At 41.5% G+C, this 18180-nt stretch overlaps 1 protein-coding gene across 1 annotated transcript in view; it reads left to right on the top strand.

Moving 5' to 3' along the window:
- Positions 1-16646, top strand: part of LOC106589820 (ribosomal protein S6 kinase alpha-2) — a 44030-nt gene extending 27384 nt beyond the window's left edge. Inside the window, exons 13-21 of the mRNA XM_045710383.1 lie at positions 660-793; positions 7711-7836; positions 8216-8305; positions 10210-10368; positions 13388-13549; positions 13630-13706; positions 14721-14838; positions 15020-15157; positions 15629-16646. Of these exons, the coding sequence (XP_045566339.1) occupies positions 660-793; positions 7711-7836; positions 8216-8305; positions 10210-10368; positions 13388-13549; positions 13630-13706; positions 14721-14838; positions 15020-15157; positions 15629-15754 (1130 nt within the window). The 3' untranslated portion in view covers positions 15755-16646. The remainder of the gene's footprint in view (positions 1-659; positions 794-7710; positions 7837-8215; positions 8306-10209; positions 10369-13387; positions 13550-13629; positions 13707-14720; positions 14839-15019; positions 15158-15628) is intronic.
- Positions 16647-18180: the final 1534 nt, after the last annotated feature.

Raw genomic sequence — 18180 nt, forward strand, 5'->3', positions numbered from 1 at the left:
GCTACAGTATGCTAACACATGGTCATATCAAATCCACTGCTACAGTATGCTAACACATGGCCATATCAAATCCACTGCTACAGTATGCTAACACATGGTCATATCAAATCCACTGCTACAGTATGCTAACACATGGCCATATCAAATCCACTGCTACAGTATAACTCTGATTTAAAGCATTTACATGTCCTAATAATTTGAAAGAGTGCTCAGAAAACCAGGCGTTTTAATCGCTGTATGCTTACTTTGATTATGACTCTATGCCGAAGATAAAAGATAAGCAGAGTAAGGTGTTTACATGACTAATGCTATATTGGGCCTACTGCCATAATCAGTTTAATGTCGAACTATTAGTGTGCAATTTGGTATAAAAGTACCAATATTTAACCTCGTATATCAGCTGCTAATGTGCAATGTCAGTAGCTGTAGCTGTACATTAAGGTTAAATAATAATAATAAAAAAGACCCTTTAGGCCACATCTGTACACTACAATGGGACTGCCCCCTCAAAAGTAAATTCATGATAAATGACATTCAATTAACTGATGTAATGTATTTCCAGTTGCTAATATGTCCAAGTTCCCATGTCTGTCTTGTTCTCCCATCAGACAGTAGAGGTTGTAACAGGTTCTGTACCATCTGTCACCTTCTCCCATCAGACTCGCCTGGCATTCCACCCAGTGACAACACACACCAGCTCTTCAGAGGGTTCAGCTTCGTGGCCACTAATCTGGACCAGGACCAGTCCATTGCTGAAATACAGCAGAACTCAACTGTCAACCCTATTGTACAAGTGAGTATGCTAGAGGGAGAGGACTAATCAACTCAGGTATACAGCTCCTCCATCAACCATATAGACTTATTAAATACTCAAAGGAATATTTGAAATAATCAAAAATATCAATATTTATGACATCCTTCAGGCAATTGTCTTTTTCCATATACTTTCAATTTTCCATGAATTAAATGTAACCACCAAATGGACGTTGGTGTCTCTATAGTCTCAACATCAAGGGGAATATCAAGCCTTGTTTTTGAAACTCTGTATGTACAAATGAAGAAGAAATCAATATGATATCAGGAAGGAACCTCATGGGGATGTCATAGCATTACATCAGAATATATTAGATTAACCACTTTTGATACTCTATTCAGAAAGTGTTGAGTAAAGGAATTAAAGGCCTATCAAACATCAAAACAACTCATATTCAATGGTATTTTCTAATTATCTGCTTGATGTATATCATTCATATAAATAATTGATACCTTTTTTTGGTGCTTCAGGGAGACAGACCTCTTTCCTTTGGACTGTATATGTATGGCTTACCTTACCTATCAGCTTAGTATCAGTTTACTACCAACTACCACCCTTACCTTACCTATCAGGTTAGTATCAGCTTACTACCAACTACCACCCTTACCTTACCTATCAGCTTAGTATCAGCTTACTACCAACTACCACCCTTACCTTACCTATCAGCTTAGTATCAGCTTACTATCAACTACCACCCTTACCTTACCTATCAGCTTAGTATCAGCTTACTACCAACTACCACCCTTACCTTACCTATCAGCTTACTATCAACTACCACCCTTACCTATCAGCTTAGTATCAACTACCACCCTTACCTTACCTATCAGCTTAGTATCAACTACCACCCTTACCTTACCTATCAGCTTAGTATCAACTACCACCCTTACCTTACCTATCAGCTTAGTATCAGCTTACTATCAACTACCACCCTTACCTATCAGCTTAGTATCAGCTTACTATCAACTACCACCCTTACCTTACCTATCAGCTTAGTATCAGCTTACTACCAACTACAACCCTTACCTTACCTATCAGCTTAGTATCAACTACCACCCTTACCTTACCTATCAGCTTAGTATCAACTACCACCCTTACCTATCAGCTTAGTATCAACTACCACCCTTACCTATCAGCTTAGTATCAACTACCACCCTTACCTTACCTATCAGCTTAGTATCAACTACCACCCTTACCTTACCTATCAGCTTAGTATCAACTACCACCCTTACCTATCAGCTTAGTATCAACTACCACCCTTACCTTACCTATCAGCTTAGTATCAACTACCACCCTTACCTATCAGCTTAGTATCAACTACCACCCTTACCTTACCTATCAGCTTACTATCAACTACCACCCTTACCTTACCTATCAGCTTACTACCAACTACCACCCTTACCTTACCTATCAGCTTAGTAACAGCTTACTACCAACTACCACCCTTACCTTACCTATCAGCTTAAAATCAGCTTACTACCAACTACCACCCTTACCTATCAGCTTAGTATCAACTACCACCCTTACCTTACCTTCAGCTTAGTATCAACTACCACCCTTACCTATCAGCTTAGTATCAACTACCACCCTTACCTTACCTATCAGCTTAGTATCAACTACCACCCTTACCTATCAGCTTAGTATCAGCTACCACCCTTACCTATCAGCTTAGTATCAACTACCACCCTTACCTATCAGCTTAGTATCAACTACCACCCTTACCTATCAGCTTAGTATCAACTACCACCCTTACCTTACCTATCAGGTTAGTATCAGCTTACTACCAACTACCACCCTTACCTTATCTATCAGCTTAGTATCAGCTTACTATCAACTACCACCCTTACCTTACCTATCAGCTTAGTATCAGCTTACTATCAACTACCACCCTTAACTTACCTATCAGCTTACTATCAGCTTACTATCAACTACCACCCTTACCTATCAGCTTAGTATCAAGTACCACCCTCACCTATCAGCTTAGTATCAACTACCACCCTTACCTATCAGCTTAGTATCAACTACCACCCTTACCTATCAGCTTACTATCAACTACCACCCTTACCTATCAGCTTACTATCAACTACCACCCTTACCTTACCTTCAGCTTAGTATCAACTACCACCCTTACCTATCAGCTTAGTATCAAGTACCACCCTCACCTATCAGCTTAGTATCAACTACCACCCTTACCTATCAGCTTACTATCAACTACCACCCTTACGTTACCTATCAGCTTAGTATCAACTACCACCCTTACCTATCAGCTTAGTATCAACTACCACCCTTACCTTACCTATCAGCTTAGTATCAACTACCACCCTTACCTATCAGCTTAGTATCAACTACCACCCTTACCTTACCTTCAGCTTAGTATCAACTACCACCCTTACCTTACCTATCAGCTTAGTATCAACTACCACCCTTACCTTACCTTCAGCTTAGTATCAACTACCACCCTTACCTATCAGCTTAGTATCAACTACCACCCTTACCTTACCTATCAGCTTAGTATCAGCTTACTATCAACTACCACCCTTAACTTACCTATCAGCTTACTATCAGCTTACTATCAACTACCACCCTTACCTTACCTATCAGCTTACTATCAACTACCACCCTTACCTATCAGCTTAGTATCAACTACCACCCTTACCTATCAGCTTAGTATCAACTACCACCCTTACCTATCAGCTTAGTATCAACTACCACCCTTACCTATCAGCTTACTATCAACTACCACCCTTACCTATCAGCTTACTATCAACTACCACCCTTACCTTACCTTCAGCTTAGTATCAACTACCACCCTTACCTATCAGCTTAGTATCAAGTACCACCCTCACCTATCAGCTTAGTATCAACTACCACCCTTACCTATCAGCCTACTATCAACTACCACCCTTACGTTACCTATCAGCTTAGTATCAACTACCACCCTTACCTATCAGCTTAGTATCAACTACCACCCTTACCTTACCTATCAGCTTAGTATCAACTACCACCCTTACCTATCAGCTTAGTATCAACTACCACCCTTACCTTACCTTCAGCTTAGTATCAACTACCACCCTTACCTTACCTATCAGCTTAGTATCAACTACCACCCTTACCTTACCTTCAGCTTAGTATCAACTACCACCCTTACCTATCAGCTTAGTATCAACTACCACCCTTACCTTACCTATCAGCTTAGTATCAACTACCACCCTTACCTATCAGCTTAGTATCAACTACCACCCTTACCTTACCTATCAGCTTAGTATCAACTACCACCCTTACCTATCAGGTTAGTATCAGCTTACTACCAACTACAACCCTTACCTTACCTATCAGCTTAGTATCAACTACCACCCTTACCTTACCTATCAGGTTAGTATCAGCTTACTACCAACTACCACCCTTACCTTATCTATCAGCTTAGTATCAGCTTACTATCAACTACCACCCTTACCTATCAGCTTAGTATCAACTACCACCTTTACCTTACCTATCAGCTTAGTATCAACTACCACCCTTACCTATCAGCTTAGTATCAACTACCACCCTTACCTTACCTATCAGGTTAGTATCAGCTTACTACCAACTACCACCCTTACCTTATCTATCAGCTTAGTATCAGCTTACTATCAACTACCACCCTTACCTTACCTATCAGCTTAGTATCAACTACCACCCTTACCTTACCTATCAGCTTAGTATCAGCTTACTATCAACTACCACCCTTACCTTACCTATCAGCTTAGTATCAGCTTACTATCAACTACCACCCTTAACTTACCTATCAGCTTACTATCAGCTTACTATCAACTACCACCCTTACCTTACCTATCAGCTTAGTATCAACTACCACCCTTACCTTACCTATCAGCTTAGTATCAACTACCACCCTTACCTTACCTCTCAGCTTAGTATCAACTACCACCCTTACCTATCAGCTTACTATCAACTACCACCCTTACCTTACCTATCAGCTTACTATCAACTACCACCCTTACCTTACCTCTCAGCTTAGTATCAACTACCACCCTTACCTATCAGCTTACTATCAACTACCACCCTTACCTATCAGCTTACTATCAACTACCACCCTTACCTTACCTTCAGCTTAGTATCAACTACCACCCTTACCTATCAGCTTAGTATCAACTACCACCCTTACCTATCAGCTTAGTATCAACTACCACCCTTACCTATCAGCTTAGTATCAACTACCACCCTTACCTTACCTATCAGCTTAGTATCAACTACCACCCTTACCTTACCTATCAGCTTAGTATGAACTACCACCCTTACCTATCAGCTTAGTATCAACTACCACCCTTACCTTACCTATCAGCTTAGTATCAACTACCACCCTTACCTATCAGCTTAGTATCAACTACCACCCTTACCTTACCTATCAGCTTACTATCAGCTTACTACCAACTACAACCCTTACCTTACCTATCAGCTTAGTATCAACCACCACCCTTACCTTACCTATCAGCTTAGTATCAGCTTACTATCAACTACCACCCTTACCTATCAGCTTAGTATCAGCTTACTATCAACTAACACCCTTAACTTACCTATCAGCTTACTATCAGCTTACTATCAACTACCACCCTTACCTTACCTATCAGCTTACTATCAACTACCACCCTTACCTTACCTCTCAGCTTAGTATCAACTACCACCCTTACCTATCAGCTTACTATCAACTACCACCCTTACCTATCAGCTTACTATCAACTACCACCCTTACCTTACCTTCAGCTTAGTATCAACTACCACCCTTACCTATCAGCTTAGTATCAAGTACCACCCTTACCTATCAGCTTAGTATCAAGTACCACCCTTACCTATCAGCTTACTATCAACTACCACCCTTACCTTACCTATCAGCTTAGTATCAACTACCACCCTTACCTATCAGCTTAGTATCAACTACCACCCTTACCTATCAGCTTACTATCAACTACCACGCTTACCTATCAGCTTACTATCAACTACCACCCTTACCTTACCTTCAGCTTAGTATCAACTACCACCCTTACCTATCAGCTTAGTATCAAGTACCACCCTTACCTATCAGCTTAGTATCAACTACCACCCTTACCTATCAGCTTACTATCAACTACCACCCTTACCTTACCTATCAGCTTAGTATCAACTACCACCCTTACCTATCAGCTTAGTATCAACTACCACCCTTACCTTACCTATCAGCTTAGTATCAACTACCACCCTTACCTATCAGCTTAGTATCAACTACCACCCTTACCTTACCTTCAGCTTAGTATCAACTACCACACTTACCTTACCTCTCAGTTTACTATCAACTACCACCCTTACCTTACCTATCAGCTTACTATCAGCTTAGTATCAACTACCACCCTTACCTATCAGCTTACTATCAGCTTACTATCAACTACCACTCTTACCTTACCTATCAGCTTAGTATCAACTACCACCCTTACCTATCAGCTTAGTATCAACTACCACCCTTACCTTACCTATCAGCTTAGTATCAACTACCACCCTTACCTTGGGGCGGCAGGTAGCCTAGTGGTTAGAGCGTTGGGCCAATAAATGAAAGGTTTCTGGATCGAATCCCTGAGCTGACAAGGTTAAACATTTGTTGTTCTTCCCCTGAACAAGGCAGTTAACCCATTGTTCCCCGGTAGGCTGTCATTGTAAAGAAGAATTTGTTCTTAACTGACTTGCCTAGTTAAATAAAAAAACAGCATCGGATGAATTCAATGTATTTTATGTGGTGACAATGGTGAGATGGAGGTGATCCCCATGGGCTTCTGTTTTAACCATCTCAGCCACTGCTCCAGAGAAGGCCTCTCGTGTCCTGCAGCGCACAACACATCCACTCACATGAATAGCAGCATAACTGATTCTACCAGATGGTTCATACCTGAGTGAGAAAGTCACTCACCAGAAAGGCCTCCCAGTGCCCTCAGACCTCAGCAAAGCATATTGATTTGTGGTAGCACATAGTTCCCTCGATGACATCATGGCCATGTGCGCTCTGCCGTGGCAACGCTCTGGGAACATTTTGATCCTCTGCTTTTTCCATTGTATTGAACAAGTGAGGTTAGAAGCTGCTTCAGTGTGGATGAATGAGCCAACATTTCTCATAGAACACAATAGACTAGGTTGGAATGTCCTGCAGACCACAAGGTGAATGTGTGAAACCAAGAGAGACTATTATTGTAGTGATGTGTGAAACCGTGATAGACTATTAATGTAGTGATGTGTGAAACCATGATAGATTATTACTGTAGTGATGTGTTAAACCATGATAGACTATTACTGTAGTGATGTGTTAAACCATGATAGACTATTACTGTAGTGATGTGTGAAACCATGATAGACTATTACTGTAGTGATGTGTGAAACCATGATAGACTATTACTGTAGTGATGTGTGAAACCATGATAGACTATTACTGTAGTACATTCACATTTTCAGTTCACTTTTCTTGCTCTCATTTGTGATTTGACATACAGCCATGAAAGAAGAACACTTCCTAAATCTCCACATGTAAAGTGATACATCACAAGAGAAAGGAGAAATGCAACCAAAGTGCACCCACGCAGAAACACTGTTCACCTAGAATGTTCTTCAAGGACCATTCTTACCAGGGGAATCATTTGATAGCTATGGTAGATCTGTTTTGAAAACCAGTGTGCTCCATTTTGCATATGAAATAGGCTTCCCCTGGATATGTCTGAGGATTATAGAAGGACTGATGGATTCCCTAGTCTGCCAGAGCAGGATTATAACATGAGCGAAGAGTAAGGAAGTCTGTTGACAAGCTTACTGGAGCATGATTATGACCAAAGGCTTTTATGTAAAATATGCTTAAATGTATTTGTGATGGCTGGACATGTTTGTCATTTCAGCAACTTCATGGGACCAACATCCATTTCACAGATGGGTATGAGGTAAAGGAGGAGGTGGGCTTGGGGGCGTACTCTGTCTGCAAACGATGCATCCACAAAATCACCAGTGTTGAATATGCTGTCAAAGTAAGTGAACCGTATGGGTAGATTTTTCAAGGGGAATATTTATGTATAGATAGTTTATCATTCTTAGAGAAGGAAATTATTTTCACGGCTCGTCAGTTACATGAAACAGCACCATATACAACAAAGGGGCGTTACGATCACTACAAGGATTCCAGGTTGATGTACGGCCTTTAATTATTGCAGCCTTGTGATGTACTGTATGTAGGCTACCCATTGCACTTCAACAACTATAAGCCTTTCAACTATAATATAGTCTCCCTTAGGATGATTCACGCAGCGACAATGATTCTCTATGTTGTGCAGACGATGCTCTGAGTCACACATTTTATCATGAGGGAACCAAGCAGTTGTAATTTAACAGGGGTTGTGTCTCTTTCAGATCATCGACAGAGTTAAGAAAGATCCATCTGAGGAAATTGAGATTCTGTTGAGATACGGGCAGCATCCAAACATCATCACGCTGAAGGATGTATGTCATCATTCCATGACTCCCATACACACGCACATGCTGAAAGCCTTCCATAAGGGCAGAGAACCTTGCCAGTTTGCATACCTAAGGAAAAATGTGCCCCTGCAAACTTTATTGAATTTTCACTGACCCTAATATTTCATTTTATCTTCTAATGTTGAAGTCGGAAGTTTACATACACTTAGGTTGGAGTCATTAAAGCTCGTTTTTCAACCACTCCTCAAATTTCTTGTTAATAAACTGTAGTTTTGGAAAGTCGGTTAGTACATCTACTTTGTGCATGACACAAGTCATTTTTCCAACAATTGTTTACAGACAGATTATTTCACCTATAATTCACTGTATCACAATTCCAGTGGGTCAGAAGTTAACATACACTAAGTTGACTGTGCCTTTAAACAGCTTGGAAAATTCCAGAAAAAGCTGTCATGGCTTTAGAAGCTTCTGATAGGCTAATTGACATCATTTGAGTCAATTAGAAGTGTACCTGTGGATGTATTTCGAAGCCTACCTTCAAACTCAGTGCCTCTTTGTTTTACATCATGGGAAAATCAGAAGAAATAAGCCATGACCTCAGAAAACAAATTGTAGACCACAAGTCTGGTTCATCCTTGGGTGCAATTTCCAAACGCCTGAAGGTACCACGTTCATCTGTACAAACAATAGTACGCAAGTATAAACACCATGGGACCACTCAGCCGTCATACCGCTCAGGAAGGAGACGCGTTCTGTCTCCTAGAGATGAACATACTTTGGTGCGAAAAGTGCAAATAAATCCCAGAACAACAGCAAAGGACCTTGTGAAGATGCTGGAGGAAACGGGTACAAAAGTATCTATATCTACAGTAAAACGAGTCCTATATCGACATAACCTGAAAGGCCGCTCAGCAAGGAAGAAGCCACTGCTCCAAAACCACCATAAAAAGCCAGACTATGGTTTGCAACTGCACATTAGGACAAAGATTGTACTTTTTGGAGAAATGTCCTCTGGTCTGATGAAACAAAAATAGAACTGTTTGGCCATAATGACCATCATTATGTTTGGAGGACAAGGGGGAGGCTTACAAACCGAAGAACACTATCCCAACCGTGAAGAACGGGGGTGGCAGCATCATGTTGTGGGGGTGCTTTGCTGCAGGAGGGACTGATGCACTTCACAAAATAGATGGCATCATGAGGAAAGAAAATGATGTGGATGTACTGAAGCAACATCTCAAGACATCAGTCAGGAAGTTAAAGCTTGGTCGCAAATGGGTCTTCCAAATGGACAATTACCCCAAGCATACTTTCAAAGTTGTGGCAAAATGGCTTAAGGACAAGAAAGTCAAGGTATTGGAGTGGCCATCACAACGCCCTGACGTCAATCCTATAGAAAATTTGTGGGCAGAACTGAAAAGCCTGTGTGAGCAAGGAGGCCTACAAACCTGACTCCGTTACACCAGCTCTGTCAGGAGGAATGGGCCAAAATTCACCCAACTTATTGTGGGAAGCTTGGGGAAGGCTACCCGAAATGCTTGACCCAAGTTAAACAATTTAAAGTCAATGCTACCAAATAATAATTGAGTGTATGTAAACTTCTGACCCACTGGGAATGTGATGAAACAAATAAAAGTTGAAATAAATCATTCTCTCTACTATTATTCTGACATTTCACATTCTTAAAATAAAGTGGTGATCCTAACTGACCTAAGACAGGGATTTTTTTACTAGGATTAAATGTCAGGAATTGTGAAAAAACTGAGTTTAAATGTATTTGGCTAAGGTGTATGTTAACTTCCGACTTCAAATGTATGTCCTCATTGGATTTTACTAGCCACTGTTTGTTGGCTGTGAGGACTAGACTAATGTAGTCTTTGGTTCATAAATACCTCCACATGGTATTCAAATGTATTTTTGGCCCCTAGGTCTATGACGATGGGAGGTATGTGTACCTTGTGATGGAGCTGATGAGAGGTGGAGAGCTGCTGGACAGAATACTCTATCAGAAGTGTTTCTCTGAGCGAGAGGCCTCTGCTGTTCTCTGCACTATTACCAAGACAGTGGAGTACCTTCACTCACAGGGGGTCAGTATCATTCATGTACAGTGGAGTACCTTCACTCACAGAGGGTCAGTATCATTCATGTACAGTGGAGTACCTTCACTCACAGAGGGTCAGTATCATTCATGTACAGTGGAGTACCTTCACTCACAGAGGGTCAGTATCATTCATGTACAGTGGAGTACCTTCACTCACAGAGGGTCAGTATCATTCATGTACAGTGGAGTACCTTCACTCACAGAGGGTCAGGATCATTCATGTACAGTGGAGTACCTTCACTCACAGAGGGTCAGGATCATTCATGTACAGGTAACTGCCAAAATGAAGGAAACACCAACATAAAGTGTCTTAATAGTGTCTATTTCAAAATCACTGAGATCTTTTCATTTTTCAAATCAAATCACATTTTATTTGTCACATGCGCTGAATACAATGGGTGTAACTGAAATGCTTGTTACGAGCCCTTCGCAACGATGCAGAGTTCAATAATAATACATAGAAAAACAGTAACACGAGGAATAACATTAAATACACAAGAATGGAGCTATAAACAGGGAGTACCAGTACCAGATCAATGTGGAGAGGCAATAGCTATATACAGGGAGTACCAGTACCAGATCAATGTGCAGAGGCAATAGCTATATACAGGGAGTACCAGTACCAGACAAGGTATTTGAGGTAGATATGTACATGAAGGCAGGATAAAGTGACTAGGCATCAGGATAGATAATAATAAGGTATTTGAGGTACATTTACATTTAAGTCATTTAGCAGACGCTCTTATCCAGAGCGACTTACAAATTGGTGCATTCACCTTATGATATCCAGTGGAACAACCACTTTACAATAGTGCATCTAAATCTTTTAAGGGGGGGGTTAGAAGGATTACTTTATCCTATCCTAGGTATTCCTTAAAGAGGTGGGGTTTCAGGTGTCCCCGGAAGGTGGTGATTGACTCCGCTGTCCTGGCGTCGTGAGGGAGCTTGTTCCACCATTGGGGTGCCAGAGCAGCGAACAGTTTTGACTGGGCTGAGTGGGAACTGTGCTTCCTCAGAGGTAGGGGGGCCAGCAGGCCAGAGGTGGATGAACGCAGTGCCCTTGTTTGGGTGTAGGGCCTGATCAGAGCCTGAAGGTATGGAGGTGCCGTTCCCTTCACAGCTCCGTAGGCAATCACCATGGTCTTGTAGCGGATGCGAGCTTCAACTGGAAGCCAGTGGAGAGAGCGGAGGAGCGGGGTGACGTGAGAGAACTTGGGAAGGTTGAACACCAGACGGGCTGCGGCGTTCTGGATGAGTTGTAAGGGTTTAATGGCACAGGCAGGGAGCCCAGCCAACAGCGAGTTGCAGTAATCCAGACGGGAGATGACAAGTGCCTGGATTAGGACCTGCGCCGCTTCCTGTGTGAGGCAGGGTCGTACTCTGCGAATGTTGTAGAGCATGAACCTACAGGATCGGGTCACCGCCTTGATGTTAGTGGAGAACGACAGGGTGTTGTCCAGGATCACGCCAAGGTTCTTAGCACTCTGGGAGGAGGACACAAGGGAGTTGTCAACCGTGATGGCGAGATCATGGAACGGGCAGTCCTTCCCCGGGAGGAAGAGCAGCTCCTTCTTGCCGAGGTTCAGCTTGAGGTGGTGATCCGTCATCCACACTGATATGTCTGACAGATATGACAGGTAGATATGTACATGAAGGCAGGGTAAAGTGACTAGGCATCAGGATAGATAATAATAAGGTATTAGAGGTAGATATGTACATGAAGGCAGGATAAAGTGTCTAGACATCAGGATAGACAATAATAAGGTATTTGTGGTAGATATGTACATGAAGGCAGGGTAAAGTGACTAGGCATCAGGATAGATAATAAGGTATTTGTGGTAGATATGTACATGAAGGCAGGGTAAAGTGTCTAGACATCAGGATAGATAATAATAAGGTATTTGAGGTAGATATGTATGTGAAGGCAAGGTAAACTGACTAGGCATCAGGATAGATAATAAGTATTTAAGGTAGATATGTACATGAAGGCAGGATAAAGTGTCTAGACATCAGGATAGACAATAATAAGGTATTTGTGGTAGATATGTACATGAAGGCAGGATAAAGTGACTAGACATCAGGATAGATAATAATAAGGTATTTAAGGTAGATATGTACATGAAGGCAGGGTAAAGTGACTAGGCATCAGGATAGATAATAAGGTATTTGTGGTAGATATGAACATGAAGGCAGGGTAAAGTGACTAGACATCAGGATAGATAATAATAAGGTATTTAAGGTAGATATGTACATGAAGGCAGGGTAAAGTACCTAGACAGGATAGATAATAAGAGTAAAATATAGAACAGAGTAGCAGCAGCAAATGATATGTGTATGTGTGTTTGTTGTTTCGGTAATGGTGTCTGTGTGTTTGTGTTCTGTCGCTATGCGTGTGTGTGTGTGTTATGTGCGTGTGTAGTGTATGTGAATGTGTATGGGTTTTGTGTGAGTGTGTCAGTGTATTGTGTCTGCGTGAGTGAGTGTGTGTATTTAGTGTGTGTATATAGAGTGTTGTGAGTGTGCACAGAGTCACTGCAAGATAGGGTCAATGCAGATAGTCCAGGTAACCATTTAATGAACTATTTAGCAGTCTGGCTATTTAACAGTCTTATGGCTTATGGCTAGAAGCTGTCTCGGCACCTGTTGTTCCGAGAGCCGATGTTCTGGTACTGTTTACCAGACGGTAGCTGAGTGAATAGTCTTCCTCTGGCCTTCCTTCCTCTTCTAGCCATGGTAACCAAAATAACTGGCTACTAGGCATGTTTTATACATGACCCTAAGCATGATGGGAAGTTAATTGCTTAATTAACTCAGGAACCACACCTGTGTGGAACCACCTGCTTTCAATATACTTTGTATCCCTCATTTACTGGGGTGTTTCCTTTATTCTGGCAGATACCTGTTTTATTCTAGCAGTTACCTATGTACGTCCAATTAAAATCTTCAACAAAGTGAAGGAGTAGCACTCCTGGTACATTCCTATTAGCTTATCTGTTTTGTCATAGGTGGTACATCGAGACCTGAAACCAAGCAACCTCCTCTATGTGGATGAAACGGGAGATCCTGAATCGATCCGAATATGTGATTTTGGGTTCGCCAAACAATTAAGGGCGGAAAACGGTCTCCTCATGACGCCCTGTTACACAGCAAACTTTGTGGCTCCAGAGGTGAGGAGACATTTGATCTTATTTATTTCAAGTACATCCCTATGTTGTGATGTGACACAGATTGACCATGTCTTTCATAGGTCCTGAAGAAGCAGGGGTATGATGCTGCTTGTGACATCTGGAGTTTGGGGATCCTACTCTACACTATGCTCGCAGGGTAAGCCTAATTCACTGGTTTATTTAAGCCTGGCAGGGTAAATCTAAATTCACTGGTTTATTTAAACCTGGCAGGGTAAACCTAAATTCACTGGTTTATTTAAACCTGGCATGGTAAACCTAAATTCACTGGTTTATTTAAACCTGGCAGGGTAAACCTAAATTCACTGGTTTATTTAAACCTGGCAGGGTAAACCTAAATTCACTGGTTTATTTAAACCTGGCAGGGTAAACCTAAATTCACTGGTTTATTTAAACCTGGCAGGGGAGCAACGTTTGCACGTGGCTACTTCTCCTGGCTACCACTGATTGAATGACTCATTTTTGGGACAGTGAGAGAGACAGTGGAGGACAGATTACTTTCTAAGCTGAGGTCGAGTCTGTGGTAGAGTCATTGTAATTGTACTCTTCACAAGCCCAAATCTCTCAGGACCTGCCCTGACAATTTAATGTCCCAGCCTGCGGCTCAGGTTTAAAATCTCTAATCAGGGCATTAGAAAAAAGCAGCATTCTTTCACTGGGTGAAAACTGGTTGAATCAACATTGTTTCCATGTCATTTCAACCAAACAATTCAATGTGATGATGTTGAATCAACGTGGAAAACTGATTGGATTTGAAAACGTAAGGGAATTGTATGTTTTTTCAACCAACTTTTAACCTAAATCCAATGACATGGTGATTTTTTTTTGTTGTTGTTCTTGATTTCACATTGAATTCACGTTAGTTGACAACTCAACCTAATGCAAATCAAAACTAGATGTTAAACTGACGTCTGTGCCCAGTGGGACACTGTTGAGACGCCATTATTCTCATATTACTTCTAAAAATAGCTCAGCCGAGGTATTGGAGAATCACACCTCACAAACACCTAGATTTTAAGACCCCAAATTCAAACAAACCCACATGCATCTTTCCCTACTGTGCAACAGTAAAGCACATGTATTACTGTAGAGCAGGGAAGTTTGATTGAAAAGGGTTTGATTGTCTTGTCCTTCTTCACCCTTGTGTTTACAGCTTCACCCCTTTTGCCAATGGTCCTGATGACACCCCGGAGGAAATACTGGCTCGCATTGGTAGCGGAAAATATGCCCTCACTGACGGAAACTGGGATACGGTTTCTGATGCTGCAAAGGTGCAGTTATTTGGCCTTCAATAATAGCACATCACTGTTTATTTAATGATTAATAAATCCAGTTCACATCCAATTGTTGTTCATGGAAGTTTGAAATGAAATCCCATCCACATTGGTTTAGCTGCAACGCTGCATTTCATACTGGTCCTAACTAGACTATTTCTGTATTGGGTTCCAATAGGACATAGTCACTAAGATGCTCCATGTGGATCCACACCAACGGCTGACGGCTCCCCAGGTCCTCAGACACCAGTGGATAGTCAACCAAGAACAGCTGTCTCAGTGTCAGCTCATCAGACAGGATGTACAGCTTGTTAAGGTAAGGAGGAAAACCTGATGAAAAGCCCAAACCTGACATAATGTAAGAAGCAACATCATCTGTACGTGTTGCCAATCTCTAGCCTGGTAAAGCAGACTGACATCATTGTTTCACCTCAGCCCAGCGCTTTGACTGGTTGACCAGGCTAGTCGATCTTTGTCACTAAGCAAATTATGTTAGCTAATTGTGATAGTTATTGTTTTGCATCACAAGCTACGTTGTCTTCTAAAGCTCTGACTGATGAAAGGTCTCACACATGAATTTCTCCTCTGTAGAAGTGCTGTTGTCATTCTACTGCCACCTTGTGTACAGATCTACCATTACATGTAGAACTTTTGCATTCTTTACGTCAGCAAAAGTAATTTGAAACCTGCTCAACGTTTCGCATACTGTACTTGCTTTGCCCCCTTTAATTATGCAGTTTTAGAATAGAATAACTTTATATACTTTAAGTGTTTTCTGTCTCCCTAGGGAGCAATGGCTGCAACATACTTGGCTTTGAATCGATCGCCTCTGGCCCCAAAGCTGGAGCCTGTGCAGTGTTCAAGTTTGGCCCAGAGAAGAGGAATGAAGAGACTCACATCCACTTGTTTATAGCACCCTCATAGATGATTCAGGGACAGCTTGAAAATGGGTCAAGGTGCAATGACTTTCATCAGACACTGGTTTAAGTGCCCGTCCAAAGAACCAGGAAGTCTACAGTAGTGGGAACAAGGAGGAGCCACTTGTAACAAGAAAAAAAAATATTGTAGAGAAGATGCATCACATTGTTGCACTAAGACAGGAATCTTTACAGATTTTAGATGCACTCGAAACAAACAAATGGTGGCATCGAAGACAAAGCAGAATTCTGTTCAAATGTTCTTAAATGTATAATTTGTATTGAAGAAATGTAACATTAATATATTTTATTAATTCATATTTGCCTTTTCATTTAGGTGGCATCTGAAACTGTTTGTTTGTTAATTGACACCTGTGTATTATGTAGAGTATGTTTAGAATGATATTGTCTAGGAGACCAAGTAACCTTATGCAACGTTGAATTGAAACTTTGTCATAATGGCTGTAACAGATACGTCTAGAACAGCTTGTAGTTCATAACTACATGATACACATTTTACGAGATTTTATCGACAGCATCTGTATTTTTCCCTGTGTCTGAAAATAAGCATGTTGGAATGTTACTTTGACACATTGTTCACAGTCTAAAAGTTAAATTACAGCTGCTAAGGATACGTTGGTACATTTTGTAGCATTCCAGAAATCCACAGTTAGTATAGACATTAAAATAAACTGAAATAGCTGAATGAGTACAAAGAGTATACAGGGCATTCAGAAAATATTCAGACCCCTTGACATTTTCCAGATTTTGTTACGTTACAGCCTTATCTAAAATGGATTAAATAAATATAAAATCCTCATCAATCTACACACAATACCTGATAATGAATAGCAAATGTACAATAAAAAAACGGAAATACCTTAGTTACATAAGTATTCAGACCCTTTGCTATGAGACTCAAAATTGAGCTCAGGTGCATCCTGTTTCCATTGATCATCCTTGATGTTTCTACAACTTGATTGGAGTCCACCTGTGGTAAATTCAATTGATTGGACATGATTTGGAAAGGCACACACCTTTCTACATAAGGTCCCACAGTTGACAGTGCATGTCAGAGCAAAAACCAAGTCATAAGGTCGAAGGAGGTGTTCATAGAGCTTCGAGACAGGATTGAGTCAAGGCACAGATCTGGGGAAGGGTACCAAAAAATATCTGCAGCATTGAAGTTCCCCAAGAACACAGTGGCTTCCATCATTCTTAAATGAAAGAAGTTTGGAACCACCAAGACTTTTCCTAGAGCTGGCCACCCAGCCAAACTGAGCAATCGGGGGAGAAGGGCCTTGGTCAGGGAAGTGACCAAGAACCCAATGGTCACCCTGATAGAGCTCTAGAGTTCCTCTGTGGAGATTGGAGAACCTTCCAGAAGGACAACCATCTCTGCAGCACTCCACCAATCAGGCCTGTATGGTAGAGTGGCCAGACAGAAGCCACTCCTCAGTAAAAGGCACATGACAGCCCGCTTGGTGTTTGCCAAAAGGCACTTAAAGGACTCTCAGACCATGAGAAACAAGATTCTCTGGTGTGATGAAACCAAGATTGAACTTTTTGGCCTGAATGCCATGCGTCACGTCTGGAGGAAACCTGCCACCATCCCTATGGTGAAGCATGGTGGTGGCAGCATCATGCTGTGGGGATGTTTTTCAGTGGCAGGGACTGCGAGACTAGTCAGGATCGAGGCAAAGATGAACAGAGCAAAGTACAGAGAGATCCTTGAAGAAAACCTGCTCCAGAGCACTCAGGACCTCAGACTGGGACAAATGTTCACCTTCCAACAGGACAACGACCCTAAGCAAACAGCCAAGACAATACAGGAATGGCTTCGGGACAAGTCTCTAAATGTCGTTGAGTGACCCAGTCAGAGCCCGGACTTGAACCCAATCTAACATCTCTGGAGAGACCTGGAAATAGCTGTGCAGTGACGTTCCCCATTTCAACCTGACCAAGCTTGAGAGAATCTGCCGAGAAGAATGGGAAACTTCCCAAATACAGATGTGCCAAGCTTGTAGCGTCATACCCAAGAAGACTCGAGTCTGTAATCGCTGCCAAAGGTGCTTCAACAAAGTACTGAGTAAAGGGTCCGAATACTTATGTAAATGTGATATTTCTGTTTTTTCATTTTAATAAATTAGCAAACATTTCTTAACCTATTTTTGCTTTGCCATTATGGGGTATTGTGTCTAGATTGATGATGGGAAAAAACTATTTTATCAATTTTTGAATAAGGCTGTAACGTAACAAAATGTGAAATAAGTCAAGGGGTCTGATAACTTCTGAAGGCACTGTATGTCTGCATCAGTAGAGGCTGCTGAAGGAGGACGGCTCATAATAATGTCTGGAATGGTGTCAATGGAATGGTATCAACCACATGGAAACCATATTTGATACCATTCCACTGACTCCA

Source organism: Salmo salar, chromosome ssa28, assembly GCF_905237065.1.
Source record: "Salmo salar chromosome ssa28, Ssal_v3.1, whole genome shotgun sequence".
NCBI classification, from domain to species: domain Eukaryota; kingdom Metazoa; phylum Chordata; class Actinopteri; order Salmoniformes; family Salmonidae; genus Salmo; species Salmo salar.